Genomic DNA, 26859 nt, shown 5'->3' with positions numbered 1-26859 from the left:
TCTCACTGTTGCTTGGTGGTACATGGCTTCCTATTTGCACTCATTACCCTCACAGGAACAATCACTCCAGATGTTGCAAAACTACAACTCCCAAACATATTTATGCAGTTCCTCACAAGGCTTCCTTCAAAAAAAAAAGTTTTTCATCCCTCCCAGGCAGCTGAGGAAAGCCACCACAGATCACAAGCGTCGTTCATATTCCCTGTCGGGGATCTCTTGTTCCCTCACCTCTGTACACGCTGATATAATATCCATTGTAATGAGACATCAGGAGAGCACCGCACCCGACCTGTGGAGCTTCATGGTCCTGAATCGTCCACGTCCATGATGGGGCTACTTGCCAGTCTATTATTTTGGGGCCCTATGCAGGGATTTTTAACTCTTTATAGCTCCATGACTGAGAAGTAATGGAATGCATTTGTATTTTTCATGACCTCTCTGATCCTGGTCCTCGATTCTCCCGCAGGTGGAGTTGCTGGAGGCAGCGTTGGATCACAACACGATAGTGTGTCTGAACTCTGGCTCAGGGAAGACGTTCATTGCCGTACTACTCACTAAAGAGCTGTCCTATCAGATCCGGGGAAACTTCCATGACGTCGCCAAGAGAACAGTGTTCCTGGTCAATTCTGGTAACTATTGCCCAATGCGTAGTGGTAATGGATGTGACTAGTTGGGTCAGGTCCTGATGAATGGGATGGGAGCGCATGTGTTGGACTCCAGTCACATCTATGGCAGTGGCCGTGCACATTTTGCACTAGATATCATGAGTGCACGTTTTGACGTTACCAAATTTATCACCTATTCTGCTCATGTGCGAATTATGTGCATACGTGTGACCACTGCACTAGTCTCCATTTTTGGGAGCAGTGATCACATGCACCCTCACCTATAGAAGTGAATGGAGTAGGGGTCAGATGTTCATTACAACCCCTCTCTATGTGGGGATAGAAGTCTCGCCCCATGGTATAAACTTTGCTTCTATTTTGCACCATTTTCCAGTTCTCGGACTGCAGCCTGCAGTGTAAAGAATGGAGACGTTGTGTTTTTTGTAGCAGAGTCCAGAGTGATTTTTACAGTGTAGCAGATTTTCCTCTTATCATGCACCGGAGGTAGACTCTGCATATAGTATCCACTGCAGCAGGTTAGGCAGAGTACCCCCCGCAGACAGGACATGCACCCTCTGGGGGACACGGAGCACTGCTTGAGAACAGAGGGGTTAAAGGAGAAATTGTACTTACATGTAGGTTAGTGGCTAAGGCAACCAAAAATGTAAACCACCATTCTTTACACTGCAGGCCGGACGTTAGTGTTATAACAGTGCTGCTTGTTAATCTGCTGCCAGTATGACAAACACAATCCTGCCAGTCTGGTAAAATAAAAATTTGGATATCTAGATAATGGTTCAAATTTAAGACTAAATTTTATGCCTCTATAACCTGCTGTTCCCCTTTTCGTATCGAGTGCTCAGTGATGTAGAATAATGATGTGACCAGCCTACATTTGTGTCCCTACCAGATAAACAAGTTGCTCAGCAAGTGTCCGCCGTTCGCACACACTCCGATCTGAAGGTCGGGGAATATTCCAGTTTAGAAATTGTGGAAAATTGGTCAAAGGAAAAATGGAACGAGGAATTTGTGGCTCATCAGGTAGGGACGGATCCAGGAAAGGAGAACGTAGCTTCATGTAAGGGGTTAATCAGCAGAGGTCATGATGGCCAAGTAAAGGACTACTGTCCACACAAGTCTTCTCTACTCTCACAGATATTGCCTCCATTTACAGCTGCCGGCATGTTACCCCTAGTATAAAGCAGTGCCGTAACCCAACAGATCTGCTACTCTTACATGGGCGGCAGTGCCGGGCTTCTTCTGGGGCCGGTCGGCGGGCTAAATATGTTCAGTAGGTTAGTAAGGGGGGTAGCAGTTGTCTTTTCTTTTTAATGTCCTTTTTCTGACTTGGCTTGTTCTGCTGTGATGTCATATATGCACATTAGTGCGCTTGGTGGTCCTCGTCATTCCTGCGCTCGTCCTGCTTTGATGTCACTTATGTGCACATTCGTAGCCTCAGTGGTCCCTCTCTGCTGCTCCCAGTCGTACTGCCTGTGCACGTCCTGCTGTGATGTCACGTATACGCACAGTAGTGACCTTGGTGGTCCCTCTCTGGTGGTCCCCGTTGTCCTGCTGTGATGTCAGCTGTATGCATACTAGTGGCCTCGGTTGTCCTTCGCTGGTGGTCCCTGTTGTCCTGCTGTGATGTCACGTATATGCACACTAGTTGCCTCAGTCTTCCCTCTCTGGTGGTCCCCATTGTCCTGCTGTGATGTCGTCACGTATGTGCACGATAGTGAGCTTGGTGGTCCCTCTCTGGTGGTCCCCGTTGTGCTGCTGCAATGTCACGTATATGCACAATAATGACCTCTGTGGTCCCTCTCTGGTGGTCCCTGTTGTCCTGCTGTGATGTCACGTATATGCACACTAGTCTCCTCCGGTGGTCCCTCTCTGGTGGTCCCCGTTGTCCTGCTGTGATGTCGTCACGTACATGCACATTAGTGCTCTATGTGGCACTCGTCATTGCATTGGGGCTGTGGGACATGAACAGAGGTAAATGTGATTTTTAGATCCCAGACCCCTGTGAGGGTGGGCGCTGCGTCATTGGTTGCGCCATCAGTTGTGAATCAGTTAATCCTTCTACCTCCATGAAAGGGTCACTGCTTCAGCTCACATCCCCTAGATGTGGTGCTAGAGGCTGACATTTCCTTTTATCAGCCGTCATAACAGCAATCGGATTATTTCCTTGTGTTACAACATCTGTCATGGCAGCCCCTGCACTGGGAGGGAAGGGAGCCCGCTATCTCCTCGTATAGTGTAAGCTCGGTATAAGGAGTAACTGTGGTGGCGGAGGAGAAACACCTGATTGTTACAAGGTGTCTAATAAAGGGGGCAGTAATTTAAGTTCGGGGCTCTGAGTTTTCACCCGGGCACTTGTCAAACTTCATTCTCCAGGAACATTTAGTATGAGGGCAATTTGGTGCATGTCAGCGGCGGGATGTGATGGGAGTTGTCAGACAGTTTACAAAGGAATCATTGAAAACATGTGAGAGGCGAAATGCAAACCAGACGTCGGCAGGTTCCTGGTCGCCCTCCGAGGCTTCACCGGCTTTGTGATTTATTTCAGATCCTGGTTATGACTTGTCACATCTTCCTCCATGTCCTGAGGGGCGAGAGCCTGTCCTTAGCCAAGATCAACCTCCTGGTGTTCGATGAGTGCCACCTCGCCATCCAGGATCACCCCTATCGCGAGATCATGGAGGTAGGATTTATCACAAATATTGCCCCTCATAGCCCAAAATCAGAGGTCTTTAGTCTGTGGGAATGCGGCAGTATCGGCCGCTGCCCCACTCGTGTCTATAGGAGTGGGGGTCACACATGCTCACTAAAGCACCATTTACACAAGGGTCTTTCGAGTACTTGTTTACAGCAGAGCCAGACCCCCAATAATCATTGCTTATGGGCCAACCCCTTTAAACATGGCTGCTTTCTTTCAAAAACTGTCTATATAGGTCGTGTGTGGTATTAACAATAGAGCCGCAATACCAGACGTCACCCAAAGTGGCACTGTTTGTGGAATAAAGCAGCTATATTTTTCTGACCTTGGACAATCCTTTTAAGAGACTATCTTTTCCTTGCAGGGCAAGTGAACAGGCAATGGTGTGTTACACTATACTGCTGACTCCTCCGGAGCAGAGCGAGACACCCTGCATCAACCAGTCCCCCTCCAACACTTGACGTCTTAATGCCCCATTAGGGCTATGTGAATAGGACGGCGCTTCTCAAGTTGATGAAGTGAAGCCACGTTTCCACTGTTACATAGTCTGTAGACTTGCAAAGTCTTGTCCAGGAGTAGATGGAGCCAGAAGGAGCGCCACCCCTGGCCATGGGCCATTTCGGGTGAATCTGGTGGAGCAGCAATTCCACGGCATGGCCTCTAGATGGAGCAGCGCTGTAATACCACACACAACCTGCAGACAGGGGTGGCAGACATGGTTTTAATCTCTCTAGACATCCCCTTAAAGGAGCCATTGCTTGTAGCATGGTACATTTTTTGTGTTCCTCAGGTTTTTGGGATGTACGGACCCCTATAGTGCAGGCATAGCTGGCTTCTGTCATGTTACCTGGTACAAATGTTTCCAGCAGTACGCTCGTTCATGGTCCGCTGCTTCCCCTGCAGATCTGTGAAGGTTGTCAGACAAGTCCACGAATCCTGGGACTGACTGCATCCATACTGAACGGGAAGTGTGACCCTAACGACCTAAAAGAGAAGATCCAGAAACTGGAGGAGATTCTGAGGAGCAACGCCGAGACAGCGACCGATCTGGTGGTCCTAGACAGGTAAACGCTGCCAGACTTGTCACCTCTTCTATAGGGTAAAGGCATAGCGGTCGTCATTGGGTTAACCCCGACAGGACAGGGCTGCAGGGTGATAATCGTAGCCAGCTTTATAAGATTCTTGAGCAGCCAATTTGTGATGGATTTGTAGTTTACACGTCCTCTCTCGGCAGTGAAGTTGGACTTGGTGATTTCTAACCTGCTTTCTTTGGAATAGATGAGAAAGATGAACTGTGGTTTTCTTTCCCCCTCTGGTGCTGAAGGTACGCCCTGCAGCCGTGTGAGATCGTACTGGACTGTGGCCTCTATCACGACAAAAGCGGCCTCTATCAGAGGCTCCTGTCTGAGCTGGAGGACGCCCTTCACTTCCTGAACGACTGCAATATTCCCATCGTGTCTAAAGAGCGAGATTCCATCTCCATCTCCAAACAGGTACGTGTAGCGAAAGTCCGGCCCCGGATGAGGCAGAGCAGTCAATTTCTGCTCTGGAGCAGCAGCTGGGACTTCGAGCATGCTCAGTCTGTGTAGTGTGGTGAGGCAGTCTGCTGTACAGAGAAGATGTGGCCACTTCTGTGCATATACAGGGCAGGGATCTCGTGCACATGGCCTGGAAGTATGTGCAGACAGTGCACCATCGCGGAGGGGGAGGGTGCCCTCACGGAGCCACACTGATCTGAGCCTAATGTTATTTCCCCCTTCCTAGATTCTCTCAGATTGCCGGGCCGTCCTGCTCGTCCTGGGCCCGTGGTGTGCTGATAAAGTTGCTGGGATAATGGTGCGAGAGCTGCAGAAGTATATAAAACACGAGCAGGAGGATCTGCACCGGAAATTCCTGCTGTTCACCGACACCATCCTCCGAAAGGTCCACGCTCTGTGCGAGGAGCACTTCTCCCCTGCTTCCCTCGATATGAGGTTCGTCACCCCCAAAGTGGTGAAGCTCCTGGAGATCCTGCGAAAGTACAAGCCCTACGAGCGGCAGCAGTTCGAGAGCGTGGAGTGGTACAACAACCGCAATCAGGACAACTATGTGTCCTGGAGCGACTCCGAGGATGACGACGATGATGATGACGAGGAGATAGAGGAGAAAGAGAAGACTGAGACCAACTTCCCCTCCCCGTTCACCAACATCCTGTGTGGAATCATCTTCGTGGAGCGCAGATACACCGCCGTCATCCTCAATCGGTAACATTCTGCCTTGCAAAGCGACATACTGGTCACATTACATCCTGTGTGTCCTAGAAATACCAGTGAACAATGGGTTACCCAAGATATCTCTTTGGTTCCCAGCCTTAAAGGGGTTCAGACATGATTAAACAGCAGCGATCTGAGCTCCTGAGCCGGCGTTAATGGGTTATTCCCATCTTGTAAATAGATGGGCATATTGGTAGGTTATGGGATGTGATCTCGGGGACCCCCAACGATCCGGAGAATAAAGATGGCCGCAGCGCTGATCCCTTTTTTGTATTACCATACAGTCCCCTTGCAGGTCTCCTTCACACCCCAGGTGCCTGTAAGGGGCTGCAGCCCTTTATAGTCACTGTAGCCCCTTCATTTTCTAGTTCAGCTGGAAGTGCCAAAGACCAGACTTCTCCGGTAATTAAGTTTTAGGGGTCTTGTTTAGACATCTCCGTGTATTAACCCTTGAGCTGCTGCATTGGGAATAGTTTAATGCCTCACTTTTACTGTAAGGGACGATGTTGACCGGTCTAATGTTTCCTCTGCTTGTGGGGGTGCATATACATAACCCGAATGTTTGATGTGGTTGCCTGTATGGGAATTCTCCCCTCGCTGTCCAGAGGAGGCGCTCTAATACCGCGTCACCAGCATGATATAACCAATTCTCCCGGCCTTGTCTTGCAGGTTGATTAAAGAGGCAGGGAAGCAGGACCCTGAGCTGGCTTACATTAGCAGCAACTTCATAACTGGCCACGGCATCGGAAAGAGCCAGCTCCGAAACAAGCAGATGGAAGTGGAGTTCAGAAAGCAGGAGGAGGTAATGGTCATGGCAGCGGCCTCTTCCCGCACAGCCTCCTGCCCACAGTCTGCTTTGTGTCTGCTCCCCCTCTGTGGCCTGGACTCCCTCCAGACCCAGCTATAATTATGTGCCATTATAGACCCGGGGCCATCACGTTAGGCCCTTACAGGTCAGCTCTGCTGTTCGTGCAGCTTATTGACCCTGACAGCTAAATCACGCCACTTACTGCCAGTAAGTTACCGTATATACTCGAGTATAAGCCGAGATTTTCAGCCCAAATTTTTGGGCTGAAAGTGCCCCCTCGGCTTATACTCGAGTCACGGTCTGTGGCAGGGTCGGCGGGTGAGGGGGAGAGGGCGCTGAGGCATACTTACCTAGTCCCGGCGATCCTGTCACTCCCCCTGCCCGTCCCACGGTCTCCGGGTGCAGCAGCCTCTTCCCCTGAGCGGTCACGTGGGACCGCTCATTAGAGAAATGAATAGGCTGCTCCACCTCCCATAGGGGCGGAGCCGCCTATTCATTTCTCTAATGAAGCGGTGCCGGTGACCGCTGAGGAAGAGGCTGCGGCACCGAACACAGGCAGGGGGAAGGAGCGGGACGCCGGGAGCAGGTAAGTATGTCATATTCACCGGTCCTGGTTCCACACGCCGGGCGCTGTCTCCATCTTCCCGGCGTCTCTCTCTCTCCTCACTGACTGCAGGCAGAGGGCGCGATGACGCATATAGTGTGCGCGCCGCCCTCTGCCTGATCAGTCAGTGCAGGGAGACGCCGGGAAGATGGCGCCGAGAAGCTGCAAGCAAGACAGGTGAGTATGTGTTTTATTATTTTTATTGCAGCAGCAGCAGCACAGCTATGGGGCAATAATGGACGGTGCAGAGCACTATATGGCAGAGCTATGGGGCAATGGTGCAGAGCACTGTATGGCACAGCTATGGGGCAATAATGGTGCAGAGCACTATATGGCACAGCTATGGGGCAGTAATGGTGCAGAGCACTGTATGGCACAGCTATGGGGCAATAATGGTGCAGAGCACTATATGGCACAGCTATGGGGCAGTAATGGTGCAGAGCACTATATGGCACAGCTATGGGGCAGTAATGGTGCAGAGCACTGTATGGCACAGCTATGGGGCAATAATGGTGCAGAGCACTATATGGCACAGCTATGGGGCAGTAATGGTGCAGAGCACTGTATGGCACAGCTATGGGGCAATAATGGTGCAGAGCACTATATGGCACAGCTATGGGGCAGTAATGGTGCAGAGCACTGTATGGCACAGCTATGGGGCAATAATGGTGCAGAGCACTATATGGCACAGCTATGGGGCAATAATGGTGCAGAGCACTATATGGCACAGCTATGGGGCCATAATGAACAGTATGGAGCATCTATTTTTATTTTTGAAATTCACCGGTAGCTGTTGCATTTTCCACCCTAGGCTTATACTCGAGTCAATAAGTTTTCCCAGTTTTTTGTGGCAAAATTAGGGGGGTCGGCTTATACTCGGGTCGGCTTATACTCGAGTATATACGGTAATAGACTGGGTTGGCCGTGGACTGGAATGGTCTTTCCTCAATCCAAAGCTGCCATGCCAGGGTATCCAGGGTGGGTCTGTGAGACCCTAATGTCCTCCGACGGGGCAATAATTGGAAATACTTTCCTTCCAGCTGCACGCACTGCTTGTTGCAGTGCAACTATCTGCATGAGTTTCCTCGTAGTGGCCCCAAATCATGGTCATGTGGTTTGTGGCTCCTGATCCCTCTCTTGTAATGACCCACGTGCATGTAGATTACCACATGCACCAGACGGAAATAAAATAAAAGTGTTCTGTTCAATAATGCAAGCAGAGCTCCTGCATATGGCAAGATGGCAGCCTTGGGACCCGCAGTGTAGCAGCATGGGTCAGCAATCACAGCTGGAGGTTTGCTGCAGTGTCTGCTTGGGTAATATCATGAGCTAAACACAACGGTACATTCATTTACACTGATTTGTGGTAACCAAAACTAAATTCCATTAAATTTTCAGCCTTTGACTGCAAACCAGACTGTTTCCATTCACCGTCAGCAAGCCTACATCTTGCTAGTTGAGGAATAATAAATTGTCACTTTTCATCCTTTCGTTATGATTTTCTAGTGTGACCTTCCTGCTGACTGTCGTCCCCACTTTCTCCTTTTAGGTTCTGCGAAAGTTTCGAGCTCACGAAACCAACTTGCTGATCGCCACCAGCATCGTGGAGGAAGGCGTGGACATCCCAAAGTGCAATTTGGTGGTCCGCTTCGACCTGCCGACAGAGTACAGGTCCTACGTTCAGTCCAAGGGTCGAGCCCGAGCCCCCATCTCAAACTACATTATGTTGGCGGACACTGACCGGATAAAGGGGTTCGAAGAAGATCTGAAGACCTACAAAGCCATCGAGAAGGTATGACGTCTCCATTTTGCGTGTGGCCAGTTTCGTGCAGCGACTCTGGGGGGGGTTCATGTTCACTTCTATTACATTACAGATCCTGCGGAATAAATGCTCCAAGTCTGTGGATTGTGGGGATGCGGAGACTGACACCATTGTGGACGACGACGCGTTACGGCAAAATGGCGACAGCCCGAGGGCAACACTGAACGACGCCATTGGCCACATAAACCGGTAAGTCCCATTGTGGTGCCAGCAGTTTGTACTAGTATAACAAAGCATAAAGGGAATAACAAAATTGATAAAATGCCACAAACTGTAGGGCCATGGCCTCTGGATGCCTCGAATCTTAGCGCCGGACTTTTTGGCACCTCTGCCAAGACGCATATGGAGTAAGTAATAGTTCACACACTGACTATACAATATACAGAGAAATACCCAGATAGTTGTCGGCGCTTCTGTCACAAGATTCCGTCCGACTATACAATATGTCAGGGCGTCTCTTGCTGCTTTCCTCCTTCATGCTGTCTCCTCTCCATATGCAGGTATTGTGCCCGGCTGCCCAGTGATCCATTCACTCACCTCGCGCCAAAGTGTAAGACCCGGGAGGTGTCTGCTGGCCTTTACCAGTCCACCCTTTATCTGCCGATCAACTCCCCACTCAGGGCCCCCATTGTTGTAAGTACTTGGTAAGAATTCTGTGTCTGCCTCCAGGATTAGAGGTCTGACCGTTAGTGCTGATTTTGTGGTATAATGCCCCTGATTAACCCCTCACTGTCCTCTTTGCTCACAATTTTTTTTTTTTCCTGGTACAGGGCCCATCCATGAACTGCATCAGGCTTGCTGAACGGGCGGTGGCCCTGATATGCTGCGAGATGCTGCACCAGATCGGTACGTCACCCCGCTGTCTGATGGTATGGGACCTGATCCCTGCAGCTACTATTGTCCCTATGACAACAGTTCCTGTGCCCTCTTCTGGCAAGTCCACTGTCATAGGGACATGTAAAGTGAATGATGTCATTCAAATCTACAACTCGCCCCTCAAAAAGCTACCAGCCCTCATACGGGGATGGAAAGAGCAACGTTTGTTTGTTCCACATATAGTGGCCTCTTTTCCTGCACTGTGAGGACTCTGATGCTGATATGAAGCCATGCTGCGGTGTCCTTAGGATATGACCAGGGGCGCAGGATCTGCATGCTTTGGTTCTTCGCATGCGATTTACAATGTTTGGTCATATGGAAATGTGAATTCCTCCACCTCTCCGTGCAGGTGAACTGGACGACCATTTAATGCCAGTCGGCAAGGAAACTGTTAAATACGAGGAGGAGCTGGATCTACACGACGAGGAGGAAACCAATGTCCCTGGCCGCCCCGGCTCCACCAAGAGGAGGCAGTGCTACATCAAGGCGGTACGTCCCTCTCGTGAGGCAGAATGGGGGGGAGGGCACAGTTATTGGGGGTCCTCTCTACCTCTGTATAGGGCTCAGTGTGGATGGACAGATGCAGAAAGATTTTCTTACTCCTTACTATGTCCTTTCTTCCTTCTTTCAGATCCCCGAGTGTCTGCGGAACAGTTATCCGAAGCCGGGCCAGCCGTGTTACCTCTACGTCATAGGGATGGTATTGACGACCCCTCTGCCGGACGAACTGAACTTCCGGAGGAGGAAGCTCTACCCTCCCGAAGACTCAACTAGATGCTTCGGTATCCTGACTGCCAAACCCATACCTCAGGTACCCGTGGTTTACTGCCTGGTGCATATGGCCATAACTGTACAGGGAGCTTACGCAGGAACAGATGTCGGCTGTGTTATACACCCAGCCTCTGCTTGTATCAGCTGTGACTGGAGACGAGCTCTGATCGCTGCTCTTTATCTGTTTAAATGCGGCTGATAACATCATATAAATGGCTTGGTGGACGATGGATATCTTCAGCGTGGTGGTATTCACGTCTCTTGCAGATCCCACACTTCCCTGTCTACACCCGATCTGGAGAAGTGACCATATCAATTGAGCTGAAGAAGTCGGGGTTTACACTAACGCTGCATCAGCTGGAGCTGATCACCCGGCTGCACCAGTACATCTTTTCTCACATCCTTCGTCTTGAGAAACCTGCACTAGAGTTCAAGCCCACGGCGTCCGACTCTGCCTATTGCGTTCTACCTCTCAATGTCGGTGAGCGGCCGTCGATTCGTGCCGATTTAAATATTGTGCCCTGGTGTATTTTTGGCTCCCGGATTGCGAGTCTGCATTACTGGGACGTAATGATGACCTGACTGATTCTAGGATCATTTGGTCACCGTCCATATCAATATCGTCCGCTAAACCTATGTAACCAATCATTGGGATGTTTGGGGATGCAGCAGGTGGCTTTGAACTTAAAGGGGTTTTCCGGCTCCCCTCATTTCTGCTGATGACTTTAAAATCCGGTAATCTGCTAATCATTTTGGCAATACTGCGGGGTTGAAGCGTCATTAACACAGGTTCAGAAACGACTGGCGGGGGATAAACAATTTAACCAGTTAAAATCTGGGCTTTTTTCCCCTTGTTAAGTTGTCAAGGGCTTTGATATTGATAGTCTATACTGAGGATAAGTCTCTAATATCAGACCCCTGTTACCAAATCGATCAGCAAACTGCAAGTCCTATGCAGTGCAGTGGCCGCTCTCTGCACTTCAATGGGACTTGAGCTGCAGTACCGAATATGGCCACTACAGTGTACATCGGACGGACCATCCAACCATCCATACAGGGACAATCCCCTTTTTTTTCTCTATAATGCATATGAGAGTTGTGTCCTTCCATTACTTTATGGTCAATTTTATACAAGAGATTTATATTTTGGGTCCTCGTGGGCGGGGCAATAGCTGTAATATAATTAAATTTTTTTCTTTTTTTAAACGTCTATATTTTATATACATCTTAATAAATATAAGGTCATAAGAGACTTCGTATATGACATGCATATATTTACATTTTTGTATTCCTCTATCGCCCAACAACTTTGTCTTCTCCCCTTTAGTTAATGACTGCGGCACTTTGGATATAGATTTTAAGTTTGTGGAAGATATCGAGAAGTCGGAGGCTCGTACCGGCATTCCCACCTCTCAGTACTCGGCCGAGAAGCCTTTCATCTTCAGACTAGAAGATTACCAGGATGCAGTGATCATTCCAAGGTGGGTCCTAATGACACCAGATCCGTGCAAGGCAAGAACGGGCTGATATGTTAGCGACACAGGTGATCTGGTGTGCAAAACGTAATGGGAAGATCGACTAATATTGATGGTCTCTCCGAAAGAGAAGTCAGTAATATCACATCAGTAGTGTGGGCCTGACACTAGGGACCCCCATCGATCAGCTGTTGCCAGGTTGCATGGCGGTCGGATGTACACAGCGTATGAACCTGAGATACCGCCGTGCACTCTAGTGGCCATTCTGGCTACTACAGCTCAATTGTTGATGTGAATATGGTCTGAGCTGCAGTACCGAAAACAACCACTACACCATGTATGAAGCCGTGTTGTATACTTAAAGTGGCTTGCAAAACTTTCCAGCTCCTTGACGTTTGATGTTCACCAGAGGAAACCACCTATCTTTAAGTCTGACTACAGATTCGCCACTGGATTAAGGTCTGGGCTTTGACTAGGCCACTCCAAAACATTTACACTTTTCCCCTTACGCCACTCAAGTGTTGCTTTAGCAGTATGCTTTGGGTCATTGTCTTGTTGGAACACTCCATCCCAGTCTCAGATCACTGACAGACTGAAACTGGTTTTGCTCAAGATTATCCCTGTTTCACACCATCCATCTTCGCCTCGGTTCAGACGATTTTCCCTGTCACTTCTGCTGAATAACCTCCCCACAGCATGATGCTGCCGCCACCATGGTACACTGTGGGGATGGTGTTCTTGCCGTCATGAGCAGAGTTTGGTTTGGCACCAGATATAGTGTTTACTTTGGTGGACAGAAAGTTCAATTTTGGTTTTATCTGACCACTAACTTCCTCCATACATTTAGGGAGTCTCCCATGTGTCTTTTGGCAAACCCAACTCTGCAGCTCCTTCAGGGTCACCTTTGGTCTCTGCGGTGCCTCTCTGATTAATGCCCTCCTTGCTCGGGCTGAAACTTTTGGTGGCCTTTCAGAAAAGGCAAAATGTATATATTGACAGAAATGTGACACTTAGATTGCGCACAGGGGGACATCCTGTTACTAAGCATGGGACTGATGAAGGGGATTGTTTGCACCAGAAATCTTTAGGGGCTTCATAGCAAAAGGGGTGAATACATATGCAAATGTCAATGTTTAGTTATTTGATCCCATACATTTATTTTATCTCTATAATTTTTCTCACTCCACCACCTACATTTAGTGCTGATGCATCACACTCATCGGATTACAAAAATATTTATTCAAGTTGTAATGTAACAAAATAAGTAAAAGTCAAGCCACTGTAGGGATCTGGGAATAAATGTTCAACGGTGAGTGTGAGGTGTCATACACCGACTGGTTTGATATTTGATTACCTATCCTGAGAATGGACGTCCTGGACAACCCCTTAAATGTATCCATTGCGATGGGCCTGTGCATTCACCCAGCAGTGGTGCATGTATTAGGTAGGTGACCGCATATGAGACCCTCCTTGGATATAATAAAAGGACAATATCCTACGTCATTGATCTCCCGCCCTCATACAGCAGCCGAACTGCCACTACCAACATGCCCTGACAGTCGCAGGTTGGAGAGCGCTGCTGTAGAGGATCTTTCTGCACCGTGGCCTCGTTTCTCCCTCATGACCAGATTCTGCATCTCTTGACTGTGTTTAACCCCCGATTTTTTTTTATTTATTTATTTTTTTTAAATTATTATTTTTTCCTGCAGATATCGCAATTTCGACCAGCCTCATCGGTTTTACGTGGCTGACGTATACACTGACCTGACTCCGCTCAGTAAATTTCCTTCCCCTGAATACGAAACATTTGCCGAATATTATAAAACGAAGTATAACCTCGACCTGACGAACCTCAACCAGCCGCTCCTGGATGTGGACCACACCTCGTCGCGGTATGTACAAGGCCCGGGGGAGGCTCATGGGGTCATACGATCTAGCGGAGCCATGAATGGGCTCGTAGCGTCCATCATTTTGTCTGATTTCTGGGACCCCTATAATCCACTGGCTTTAATACTCATATAGCTGATGTTTCAGTCTAGATTTACCTTTTTCTTGGCACATTTCCCATTTGTGATTCTGACAAATGGAAGAAACAGCAGCCGGGTGACAGACATCTACTTGAATTTCTCTCTAAATAATAAAGTGCATGAAGGACAGGTTAGTAATGAAACTTCAGTATTGGTGGGGTCCCAAAGTTTGGACCTCGACAATTGTAAAGTGATGGCAGATCCTAGTGATGGAAGGGAAAATGCCTTTTGCTTTAACAGTGAAAGAGGAAAGCGTTAGGAAGAAATGTTAAAGCTCCAGATGTTTCCATTCAGTGACAGCAAGCGACGTATTGAATTAACCCTTCATTACACTGTACACAATGATCCTTCTCCCCCGTTAGACTGAACCTGCTGACTCCGCGGCACTTGAACCAGAAGGGGAAGGCTCTTCCTTTAAGCAGCGCAGAAAAACGTAAAGCCAAGTGGGAAAGTTTACAGAACAAGCAGGTACGTTTCCAGTGCGTTCCCCTAGCGTGCGGAGCGCTGCGCAGCGGATCCTCTCCTTCTCTGAACGCATCTCCTCTCCCGCGTTCATTAGATCCTGGTTCCAGAACTTTGTGCCATTCATCCCATCCCTGCGTCGTTGTGGAGGAAGGCGGTGTGCCTGCCGAGCATCCTGTACCGCATGCACTGTCTGCTGACCGCCGAGGAGCTGAGAGCCCAGACGGCTATCGATGCGGGCGTCGGAGTCCAAACCCTTCCTGAGGACTTCCGGTAAGATCTGTTCATCTCTATATAGCCGCTACTTAAAGTATGGCACTGTGCCCTTCTAATAATAGCAATGGGGGGCACTCAGAGAGCTGTGGACCCTCCAATCTGTAGATAGGAGGGACATTCAGAGCTCCGTGGTCTGATAATGAGAGGCAAGTGTCACTGTATTGACGCAGCGCATTAATAGGGCAGGTGCACTATACCTACCATCTGCATCCTGTTCCTACGTCAAAGGTCAGTGTCCCTGCCTTTTATGTGGCTCCGGCGCGGAATCCGCAGCTTTCCCCGCACTATAGATGGATATAGATCAAGTACCTTTAACAGCCGCAGATGGAGCATTGCTAGCGCCTGCGGCTGTGAACCACTTAAATGCAGCTGTCAATCACTAACAGTGTGATCTGACATGCGTCAGCCGGCAGCACGTCACAGAGTCTGCCCGTCATATAACTACAGGGTGCCGATGGGTTGTCATAACAGCCAGGGGTCTGCAGAAGACCCCCGTGCCGGTCATTGTGAATCTCCTGTGAGCGCCAGAGATGATGATTTCTGCTACACATAGCAGGACTGAAGAACTGCTGGTTCCTTCACGGTCCCGATCTCTATGTATCCTCTCCTGGAGCCAGGCTTACAGCCGGACATTCTGCCCTTTTCCACAACAGAGGGTCCACTATGGCGTCCGTGCAGCCCCCACTTCATCACCACTGATTTAAAGCGGATGATGGAAGGAGGCAGAAAGACCCTCTCCACCCCCCTGACTATGGGGATGGTGGATTGAGGGGGGAGTCCCACGACCAGCCACACCGCAACAGGTCTGTGCCAGCTCTTCTACATCACCTCTGTGAGTATGACTGCGGCTGGCACCATCTGGTCGCAGAGACTGGGTCCTGGTCCCTGGGGGAGCGGTGTCACGGCGTCCAGCGGCGTTTTACACCGATTTATTCGTCTATTCCGGCAGGCTTCACAAATTTAGTCCCCGGCTTCTAGCCGGCCTAGGCCATGTTTTTCATGGCTCCGCCCACCGAGGCGGGCACCACCCACACTTCTGGCACTTCTCGGCCTAAATGAGAGGCGCCGCTCCTGCTCTCGGCGGCCATCTTTCTACACCTCAGGAATGGAGCCGGCTTCCTGAGAGCGGTGGCGGTAACATCAGCGCTGATGGAAGCGCTGCGAGGCGTGAGGACACCGACCCCTTCCCTGGGGACACAAGAGCACGACCTGGGTAAGCTGAATCCTCCGGAACTGTCAGCTTAATACCTGAGGTAACGCAGCGGTCGCAAAAATTTAGTCCCCGGCTTTGGCCGAGGTGTAAGTCCCTCTCCACCTCCCTAATAAAGGGATGGCGGATTGAGGGTGACCCCTTTTTCCCTGTACCATGGTCCTAGACTAGCAGCGGCACTGAACCGGTTGTCTGCGGGGACTCTGGCAGGGGGGCTTACTCTGGCAGCAAGGGCGCATTTCTGGGGCCGACTCACAGGGGCGACAGTTTGGCATTTACAACGACTCTGCATGCAGTTTCCTTAAAGGCGCCATGACAGCGTCACGGTCCAAGCTCCCAAAGGGTCCAATAAGACTATTAGTTTTATGTAACTTGCAAAACCCGCGCCCTCAAATGCGTTCAGGAGCCCTCCATCACCCCAATCCCAGTGTACCTAGTTCCCCTGAGGAGCTTCGTCAATGAAGCAATCCGTGGCTTATCTGGCCAAAAGAGATTGAATTCCTCTGTGGATCGGAGCGTTTAGCAGGTCTGATATAAATGGATCCTCTCCTACACTGGAGTCATCGGCTAGCAGGGGCCGCAAGTATTCTAGAATCGCGTAAGCGTCTAGAAATCAGATCCGTGGTACGATTACCTGAGCAATCTCGGGCCTTGGCGTCCGTGAGCTCTGTTTCTCGCTCTCTCACCAGTGATTTACAGAACAAGACTCTTGAGTTTGAATTGGATGTTTCCCGGATCTGCACTCACCAGAGTTCCAGAAAATGAGGGACTTGCTTATTGAGCCCGTTAATCAGACTCTAAAGGTTGACGAGGATTGCGGTTCTGTCCCAGAACACACAGTGCCCTTCAAGAGGACTAATCGCCCTCATACAGCGTTTACCATTCACCCGGAGGTCCAGGTTATACTTAACCAGCGCTGAGAGCAACCTGTTAAACGTCTCTAGGGTTAGCTGCCTCTTGAGGCGTGGTACACCCCCTGTTTTGATCTGTGGAAAGATTGAGCTGAATCTCCTGCGGTGAACCCGCCAGTATTCATTTCGGTATTCAAAATCCTTCTATCCTGGCAGGATGGATCATCACCCACGGACTGTCAGAGACTCTGACTCGCTCCGTCTTTGAGACCTCTGGTTCAGCATTATCCATCGTATGCCGCGGCAGGGGTAGCTAAAGCCATGGTATCCTGGTCGCCTTTTTGGATGCAGCTAGCTGTGCTGCACTATCAGCGATGGAAGCCATCACTTTCGGAAGGTTTTTTTTTATGGCTTATTGAATAGAAAGCGGATGTGTGCAAAAAAAAAAAAAGTCTGACATCTCTTCCTTCCAGAGTGGCTATTTATTTAGAGTGAAGCGGACTCTAACCCTGAGGCCCCGTTGTTTTTCCCTGCAAAGGATGCATGGGATTAACAGGTCATGGTGTATTCTGTCTTACAGCTTCATTTTCCTGAGGCTGGGATCTAGACTACACTATACCTCCCCCGAGTGGTCTTAGTCGCTGTCGCAGCCCATGGCATCACTGACCACAGCGATACAGTCTTGACGATCCTTCCTCTATCAGTCAGGGTCTTCACCAGCCTGACTGGGATAATTCTTTCATCTCTAATGCAGCACGTTGGTTCAGTGGCTAGCACCACAGCCTTGCAATCTGGAGTCTTGGCATCAGATCCCACCAAAGGATCATGCTCACTCGTCTATAAAAGAGGGACACTTCTAACATCCATTGACAACGGGATGTTTTTTTCCTACATATTCGGATTTTCCCCCCTCTAAACAATCCTGTGCTTCGCCATTCCCTAACAGCATTTTCAGTTCACATTGTGCTCTCGCAGGTCATGATGGCTGTCATGTTCATCTTGCACTCTTGAGGCGTGATCTTTCTGCCCGACTCAGACGACCTTCTCATCAGGGGTCTGTCCTTCCAGGACTGCGCGAAGTGCCTTCGCATTTCTGGCGATACTCTTCCTCCCCTGAGCTTGTGGATAAATGTATACAGGCTCCCCTCATTCCAGCCCAGTGGATATCCTTTTTAGGAATGACCCTCTCCTCCAAGGGTTAGTGATTCTCCCTCAAGATAAAGTCCGAGCCTTTTTTAACAGGAAGCCCACGCACTTAACCACTCACTCCGTCATTCTATCCGGTTTGCTTTGATGGCACTGGGGCAAAATGGTGACCGCAATGGAAACGGTCTTCTTTTTCGTTCAGCTGAAACTCCGTCCCCTGCAGCATGAACCTGTTTTCTTCCTTGATCGCCGGTGCTGCATGCCCCGGCAGATCAGGTAACCTCTCAGGTGGTGGACATTGAGACCTTCTCTCTTCCAGAGGAAATATTTTCACCCGGTTTAATGGCTAGTGGTGTCTACCGATGGCAGTCTCCTTGACTGGGGAGTAGTCTTAGGCGCTGATCAACTCAGGAGTTGAACCTTCCGATTAATGTCTGGGAAATCCGGGCTATCAGGATAGCCCTGCAACAGTTCCATTATCTCCTGGTGAGTCACCCCATCCGAATTCAATCGGATGAAGCCAGGGCTGTCGCATGTATCAATCTTTAAAGGGGGTACCCACAGCAGGGTGGCCATGCACAAGGTAGCCCATATTGCCCTATGGGCAGAGAGGAACCACTCGGTATTTTCAGCAGTCCATATCCCAGGCGGCAGTTTTTTCCTAGCCGTCAAGGTCTCGCCTTGGGACAGTGGGAGGCCTTTCGACAGAAATGTATTCATTTAAGGACTCCGGGCGTGGATGGAATGGCTTCAAGATTGAGCGCCAAGGTATTCCACTTCAGAGCTCGGTCTCGGGATCCATAGACCATCAAGGGGCATACATGGGTCTCTCCGCGGCTTCAATTTCCTCTTCAGTGCGTGCTTTTTTTCCCCGCTTCCTTTACTTCCTTTACTTCTGAGGGTCATCAGGTAGACCTGAGCAGGGGGACTCCAGTAATCCTTGTCTCCCAGGTTAGGCCACGCTGGGCGCGAGATGCAGATTTAGTGCAGATAGTCATCGATGTCCTATGGCGACTGCCGGATCATCCAAATCTGCTCTGCCAACGTCTGTTTTTTGTCAGGACGTCCTCATGTGTCTTCTCTGTTCCCTCCAATTTGGGAAATTCTCCAGACTGGTCTGGAATCAGGTTTGGTGCGCGCTCTCTCGCGCTCTCTCGCGCTTGCTCGCTCTCTCGCGCTCTCGCTCTCGCGCCTCTCTCGCGCCTCTCTCGCGCTCTCTCTCGCGCTTGCTCGCTCTCTCGCTCGCGCTCTCGCTCTCGCGCTCTCTCTCTCGCTCTCTCTCTCGCTCTCTCTCTCGCCCTCTCTCGCTCTCTCTCGCCCTCTCGCGCGGAGAGAGAGCGCGGAGAGAGAGAGAGAGGGGAGAGAGAGCGCGAGAGCAGGCGCCTCTCTTGCGCTGCCTCGCTCTCCTGCTCTCGCTCTCCTGCTCTCGCTCTCCTGCTCTCGCTCTCCTGCTCTCTCTCTCCTGCTCTCTCTCTCCTGCTCTCTCTCCTGCTCTCTCTCCTGCTCTCTCTCCCCTGCTCTCTCTCCCCTGCTCTCTCTCCCCTGCTCTCTCTCCCCTGCTCTCTCTCCCCTGCTCTCTCTCTCCTGCTCTCTCTCTCCTGCTCTCTCTCTCCTGCTCTCTCTCTCCTGCTCTCTCTCTCCTGCTCTCTCTCTCCTGCTCTCTCTCTCCTGCTCTCTCTCTCCTGCTCTCTCTCTCCTGCTCTCTCTCTCCTGCTCTCTCTCTCCTGCTCTCTCTCTCCTGCTCTCTCTCTCCTGCTCTCTCTCTCCTGCTCTCTCTCTCCTGCTCTCTCTCTCCTGCTCTCTCTCTCCTGCTCTCTCTCTCCTGCTCTCTCTCTCCTGCTCTCTCTCTCCTGCTCTCTCTCTCCTGCTCTCTCTCTCCTGCTCTCTCTCTCCTGCTCTCTCTCTCCTGCTCTCTCTCTCCTGCTCTCTCTCTCCTGCTCTCTCTCTCCTGCTCTCTCTCTCCTGCTCTCTCTCTCCTGCTCTCTCTCTCCTGCTCTCTCTCTCTCCTGCTCTCTCTCTCTCCTGCTCTCTCTCTCTCTCCTGGTCTCTCTCGCTCTCCTGGTCTCTCTCGCTCTCTCTCTCGCTCTCTCTCACGCGCTCTCTCGCTCGCGCTCTCTCTCTCTCGCTCGCGCTCTCTCTCTCTCTCTCTCTCGCTCTCCAGAACTTGGCCTTATCTGTTTTATTCCAGCGCGGAATTGCTTCTATTCTGTAAGTGAGCATTTTCTTTCAGGGGGTCTCCCATGTGGTATCCCCCTATAGCTTGCATTTAGAGCCCTGAGACCTGATATGATCCCGGGTGCCCTTTAACAGACGCCTTTCGAACCGTTGCAGGATGTCTGTAAAGTCGTCTGGTTCTTCTCGCTGCGCTGTCCATCAACCAGGTTTCAGAGCTACAACTCTGTTCAGTTGAGTTCCTTTCCTGATTTTCCCCCAAGACAAGGCTGTTATCGAATCATCTACGGTCTCCGGTTTTTCCCAAGGTGTTTTTTTTTTTTTTTTTTTTTTTTTTTATCTCTTTCCACCTTAACACGGACTTTGTCCTTCTCTCTTTGTCCAGCTCCGGTTCATCTGGTGGAATGAACCCTTCACACCCTGGACATAGTAATGGCTTTCCGAAGGTGCATCTAGAAGACGGCGCCCTTCAGTAGGTCGGACGCCCTATCTGTGCTTCCTGAGGGTCTCAGGCACCGTTTAGCCATTTCAGGGCTACGATACCAAATGGTCTCACTTGGCTTTTCAGATGTCCTACTGCGTCAGACAAGCCTATCCCAGTGGGATTAAGGCATACTCTACTCGGACGGTAGACGTTCTTTTTTGTGCCTTTCGGCATCAGGCGTCAGCACAACAGGTCTGCAAGGCTGTAACTTCATACAGCCTACGCTCTCAGACTTCTGCACAAACGGCCCATCGCAGATGTATTCTGCAAGAGTCGGTAGCGCAACTTTAGTCAGTTGGTACATGGGGTTAGATCTGTAATGTGATTCCCCTCCCAGGGACTGCTTTGGGACGTCCCATGGTCTGTCCCCCAATGAGGCTTAAGAGAAATAGGGATTTTTGTGTACTCACCGTAAAATCCTTTTCTCCGAGCCAATCATTGGGGGACACAGCACCCACCCTGGTAATCCTTTGGCTTGTGCTTGGTTTTTCTTTAATCTGATATGAAGTTTATGATCTCCTACTGCTTTTGCACCTAACTGGTTCTCTGGGAGCCAGCTGGAAAGTGTATACTGCAGAGGAGGAGCTAACTTTTTTGTTTCAACTTAGTGTCCTCCTAGTGGCAGCAGCATAACACCCATGGTCTGTGTCCCCCAATGATTGGCTCGGAGAAAAGGATTTTACAGTGAGTACACAAAAATCCCTATTTCATCACACTTGGATTTATTTTCCCTGTTTTTCAGTGCACTGTATGGTAAAATCAATGGTGACGTTCAAAACTAAAACTCCTCCCACAAAAAACAATCCCTCGAACCACTATGGGGATGGGAAAATTAAAAAATTATGAATCTTGGAAAATTGGGAGGGGAAAACGGAAACTGAAAGCCGCAAGGTCATAAAGTGGTTAATTTGGCGCCATTTCTGATGCTGCAGTTATATTCTGCTGCTTCTAATTTAGAGGCTGTTCTTCGCTGATGCATTGTTACAAGCTGCACCTGTTTCAGGGTACGACAAGGTCCAGCCGCTAAATAAACAAATGTTTTCTTTTGCAGATATCCCAATTTAGACTTTGGGTGGAAAAGGTCCATCGATAGCAAAACGTTCATCTCGAGCCTCAACCCCTCGACAACCGACGCTTTGGCTGCGACTCCTGAGCTCGGTGCCAAACTGGAGGCCCCTGCAGAAAACTGTGACCAAATGCCTACGAAGTGTCCAGCATCCTGTGCCCCCAGCACCCACCAGGAGCCGACCGATTCGGGGGCCGTCAATGGCATCTCCTGTAACGGTCTCACTAATGGTGACGTTTGCCCAATGAAGCGATTGACTTGCTGCAAGCAACTACCTGTTCAATCCTCTACCTCATTAACCCTTGAGACTTTACCTAGCGAGAAGCAACTCGTGGCCAACAGCGAATGTACTGTGAGCGACCATACCAAACCTACCTCAGGTGGGAGCCCCGGCCCCTCGGCCAGCGCAGAAGCTGCAAAGTGCGAACACGGGACTTCCAAAGGGCACTCATCCAAGACTCTGGGGCCGAACCCTGGTCTCATCCTGCAGGCCCTGACCTTGTCCAACGCCAGCGACGGCTTTAACCTGGAGCGCCTGGAGATGTTGGGCGACTCCTTCCTGAAACACGGCATCACCACCTACCTGTACTGCACCTACCCCGACGCCCACGAGGGCCGGCTGTCCTATATGAGGAGCAAAAAGGTTGGTGCAATTCTCACAAAATATCAAAAGCGATGCCACTCTGCAAATAATGTAGATTGAAGTTTCTCACAGGCAGATCCCGTAGTTGTGGGGGTGGTTTAGGTCCCCCTGTACCTGCTTTTAGGCACACATCAATTATGACCTCAGGAAGGTCCTGTTGTCTATATAAAATTAGAAAAGTGGAAAGACACTTTTCCACCACTTCGTTTTTTAGGTTTTATTTAACCCCTTAGTGACAGAGCCAATTTGGTACTTAATGACCGAGCCAATTTTTACAATTCTGACCACTGTCACTTTATGAGGTTATAACTCTGGAACGCTTTATCGGATCCCGCTGATTCTGAGATTGTTTTTTCGTGACATATTGTACTTCAAGTTAGTGGTAACATTTCTTCGATATTACTTGCGATTATTTATGAAAAAAACGGAAATATGGCGAAAATTTTTTAAATTTTGCAATTTTCAAACTTTGTATTTTTATGCCCTTAAATCAGAGAGATATATCACGAAAAATAGTTAATAAATAACATTTCCCACATGTCCACTTTACATCAGCACAATTTTGGAAACAAAATTTTTTTTTGTTAGGGAGTTATAAGGGTTAAAAGTTGACCAGCAATTTCTCATTTTTACAACACCATGTTTTTTTTAGGGACCACATCACCTTAGAAGTCCTTTTGAGGGGTCTACATGATAGAAAATAACCAAGTGTGACACCATTCTAAAAACTGCACCCCTCAAGCTGCTCAAAACCACATTCAAGAAGTTTATTAACCCTTTACGTACTTCACAGGAACTGAAACAATGTGGAAGAAAAAAATGAACATTTAACTTTTTTTTGCAAACATTTTACTTCAGAACCATTTTTTTTAATTTTCACAAGTGTAAAAACAGAAATTTAACCACAAATTTTGTTGTGCAATTTCTCCTGAGTACGCCGATACCCCATATGTGGGGGTAAACCACTGTTTGGGCGCATGGCTGAGCTCGGAAGGGAAGGAGCGCCGTTTTGGAATGCAGACTTTGATAGAATTGTCTGCTGGCGTTATGTTGCGTTTGCAGACCCCTAATGTACCTAAACAGTAGAAACCCCCAACAAGTGACCCCATTTTGGAAAATAGACCCCCCAAGGAACTTATCTAGATATGTGGTGAGAACTTTGAATGCCCAAGTGCTTCACAGAAGTTTATAATGCAGAGTAGTGAAAATAAAAAATATATTTTTTTCCCACAAAAAAGATTTTTTAGCCCCCAAATTTTTATTTTCACAAGGGTAACAAGAGAAATTGGACCCCAAAAGTTGTTCTCCAATTTGTCCTGAGTATGCTGGTACCCCATATGTGGGGGTAAACCACTGTTTGGGCACACGGCAGAGCTCGGAAGAGAAGGAGCGCCATTTTGGAATTCAGACTTTGATAGAATTGTCTGTGGGTGTTATGTTGCGTTTGCAGAGCCCCTGATGTACCTAAACAGTAGAACCCCCCCACAAGTGACCAAATTTTGGAAACTAGACCCCCTAAGGAACTTATCTAGATATGTGGTGAGAACTTTGAATGCTCAAGTGCTTCACAGAAGTTTATAATGCAGAGTAGTGAAAATAAAAAAATATTTTTTTTCCCACAAAAAAGATTTTTAGCCCCCAAGTTTTTATTTTCACAAGGGTAACAGGAGAAATTGGACCCCAAAAGTTGTTGTCCAATTTATCCCGAGTACGCTGATGCCCCATATGTGGGGGTAAACCACTGTTTGGGCGCACGGCAGAGCTCAGAAGGGAGGGAGCACCATTTGACTTTTTTAGCGCAAAATTGTCTGTCGTGTTTGGAGACCCCCTGATGTACCTAAACAGTGGAAACCCCCCAATTCTAACTCCAACCCTAACTCCAACACACCCCTAACCCTAATCTCAACCCGATCCATAATCCTAATCACAACCCTAACGATAATCACAACCTTAACCCCAAAACAGCCCTAATCTCAACTCTAACCATAACCCTAATCAAAACCCTAAATCCAACACACCCCTAACCCTAATCTCAACCCTAACCTCAAACCTAACCCTAATCCCAATACACCCCTAACCCTAATCCCAACCCTAACCTTAACCCTAATCCCAACCCTAACCCTAATCCCAACCCTAATCCCAAACGTAACCCTAATCCCAACCGTAACCCTAATACCAACCCTAATCCAAACCCTAACCCTAATCCCAAGATCTTCCGGGTGCCGGGCAGCGGGCGCACTGCGCATGCGCCCGCCATTTTTTCCCGGAAAAAAGATGGCGGCGCCCATCGGGAGCCACGAGGAGCACCGGGGAGATAGGTGAGTATTGGGGGGCTATTGGGGGCCATCGGGGACACTATTTCTCTGTCCTCCGATGTGCGATCACATCGGAGGACAGAGAAATTAAATGGCAAATCGCTTTTTTTTTTTTTTTTTTGTTGCGACCGCTGGTAAACGGTTAATTACCGGCGATCGCAACTCGGGGGTCGGTAAAAACCCCCCGAATCATGTTCTCTGGGGTCTCGGCTACCCTCGGCAACCGAGACCCCAGAGAAAATCCGACTCTGGGGGGCGCTATTCACTTTTTCCACAGCGCCGTTAATTAACGGCGCTGTGGTTTAAGTACCCTTAGCGGCCGCCGTTAAAAGGCGTATCGGCGGTCGTTAAGGGGTTAATATCGTTCATTGTGTACTTAAAAACGACCCAGCACTAAGATTCTCCTGGTTAATCTGAATATTATTTTTTTTCTTTATCGCTTCATTGGGAGACACAGGTAACCATGGGGTGTATGCTGCTGTCGCTAGGAGGCCGACACTAGTCAAAAAAGGAAACGCAGTATATACCGTATTTTTCGGACTATGACACACTTTTTTCCTAAGAATTTCTTGGGGAAAATAGGTGTGTCTTACAGTTGGGATATACTTAAAAGTAGTGTGGTGGCAGCAGGAGTCGGGCGAATCTGCGGCGGTCCTACGCTGCAGGGCGATGATCACACTCCCTTCTCGGGCTGGTGCGGCAGATTTCGGGATGAGAGCTCATTGCCGAGATCTCAATTTGAGCATGCCCCGGCCATTTTTCTGCACCTGTCACGGAGCTTCTCCTTCCTGGCTGTTCACGCCCCTGGCGTGTCATCCAATCGGAGGGGGATCTTCGTTATCGTCGTCCACCAGATTGTCCTGGCTGTTCACGCCCCCAGCGTGTCAGCTAATAGGACACTTTATTTCTTTTTTGCCTGCCAGCAATTAGCAGTGCTGTGGGACAAGCCGAGGAGACTCTGCATACCGCTGCACGTGCTGCAGACCTGCTGGCGCTCTGCACATGAGGGGACGCGCCGCAAAGGGGGACACAGCTCCCACATTTCTGGTCGTCGCTGGCATCGGGTAGGCTCTGTTCTTTTTTCGTCTGGCTCCTCCACAGCAGTACCCCCAAGGCTTGGCTTATGCCCAACCCTAGAGATGCTTCTTCTTGCGCCTCTAAGCCCACTGTGATTCACTACGCCTGTGCCCTTTGCAAAAGAAAGTGGTCTTCAGACCAGTCTTCCCCTTTCTGCCTGTCCTGCAGCCCTTCCGCTATGTCTGCCCCACAGGAGCCCTCTAACGCCTGTGATGAGGGCACACCCTTTCCTCCAGAGTGGGCTGTTGCCGTGGCACAGTCGGTCTAGACCTGACAAAAAGTTTCACAGTCCCTGGTCCAGGTCCTGGAACGACTCCCACATTTGTCCAATGCACGCACCAGACCGCGACCTTCAAAGGGACCAATCGGGCCCAAGACAAAGGAAGCGGCCTCTTTCCGTTTCTTCCTCCAATTCTCTGGGTCCCTCTACATCCTGGATGCATACCTCCCCTCCATGCCCCCTCCTCTGAGGTGGCTTTTGGGTCGGATGTGGATTCCCAGTCTGATTCTGATACGGACCAGACCTCAAAGATGCAAGATATGGTCAATAGCCTTATCCTGGCAATTACCCAAATGCTGAACCTAAAGGAGGACAAGGCACCTGCTCAGGAACAACTCGTCTCCTTCAAACGGGTAAAACGTCCCTCCCAGAATTTCTCTAATCACAGGGAGTTTGAATGTATTATGTCCAAACACTGGGAACACCCTGATAAGTGCTTCCCAGGAAGGAAGCAGCTCGATATTCTGTATCCCTTTAGCCCAGACCTGTTTGGTAGTTGGGCAGAATGCCCTAATGTGGATCCGCTGGTTTCTCGCCTGTCTTGGCAGATTTGGCAGACCAGATTGCCCATGCCAGCAAATATCTTTTGACCGCTTCTTTGGATGCGGCCGGTTGTTCCACCAGGGCTACCAGCAATATCGTTGCTATTTGCTGCATTCTCTGGTTGAAAGCGTGGATTGCAGATCCAACTTCAAAAAAGTCCCTTACTGGCCTTGCCTTCCAAGGCCCTAGACTTTTTGGGTCCAAACTGGATCAAATAATTTCCGATGCTACCGGCGGAAAAAGCACCTTGCTTCCCCAGTCCAAGCCTAAATGTCTTTATAATAATAGAAAAATGTTTAGAATTGAGAGTCCTCAGTGGTTGATACCTTTTTAATGGCAAACTAAAAAGATGGTAACAAATTGCAAGCTTTCGAGACT

At 49.4% G+C, this 26859-nt stretch overlaps 1 protein-coding gene across 1 annotated transcript in view; it reads left to right on the top strand.

Moving 5' to 3' along the window:
• Positions 1–26859, top strand: part of DICER1 (dicer 1, ribonuclease III) — an 83908-nt gene that overhangs the window by 3240 nt on the left and 53809 nt on the right. The window contains exons 5-23 of the mRNA XM_077268657.1: positions 467–629; positions 1516–1646; positions 3172–3306; positions 4225–4385; positions 4646–4814; positions 5086–5564; positions 6243–6375; positions 8535–8777; positions 8860–8996; positions 9308–9440; positions 9578–9653; positions 10033–10172; positions 10315–10494; positions 10722–10935; positions 11782–11935; positions 13639–13821; positions 14319–14424; positions 14516–14691; positions 21609–22266. Of these exons, the coding sequence (XP_077124772.1) occupies positions 467–629; positions 1516–1646; positions 3172–3306; positions 4225–4385; positions 4646–4814; positions 5086–5564; positions 6243–6375; positions 8535–8777; positions 8860–8996; positions 9308–9440; positions 9578–9653; positions 10033–10172; positions 10315–10494; positions 10722–10935; positions 11782–11935; positions 13639–13821; positions 14319–14424; positions 14516–14691; positions 21609–22266 (3771 nt within the window). The remainder of the gene's footprint in view (positions 1–466; positions 630–1515; positions 1647–3171; positions 3307–4224; positions 4386–4645; positions 4815–5085; positions 5565–6242; positions 6376–8534; positions 8778–8859; positions 8997–9307; positions 9441–9577; positions 9654–10032; positions 10173–10314; positions 10495–10721; positions 10936–11781; positions 11936–13638; positions 13822–14318; positions 14425–14515; positions 14692–21608; positions 22267–26859) is intronic.

This window comes from Ranitomeya variabilis, chromosome 1 (assembly GCF_051348905.1).
Source record: "Ranitomeya variabilis isolate aRanVar5 chromosome 1, aRanVar5.hap1, whole genome shotgun sequence".
NCBI classification, from domain to species: Eukaryota; Metazoa; Chordata; class Amphibia; order Anura; family Dendrobatidae; genus Ranitomeya; species Ranitomeya variabilis.
The sequence above is the reverse complement of the archived record's forward strand: the minus strand, read 5'-3'. Positions and strand labels throughout refer to the sequence as shown.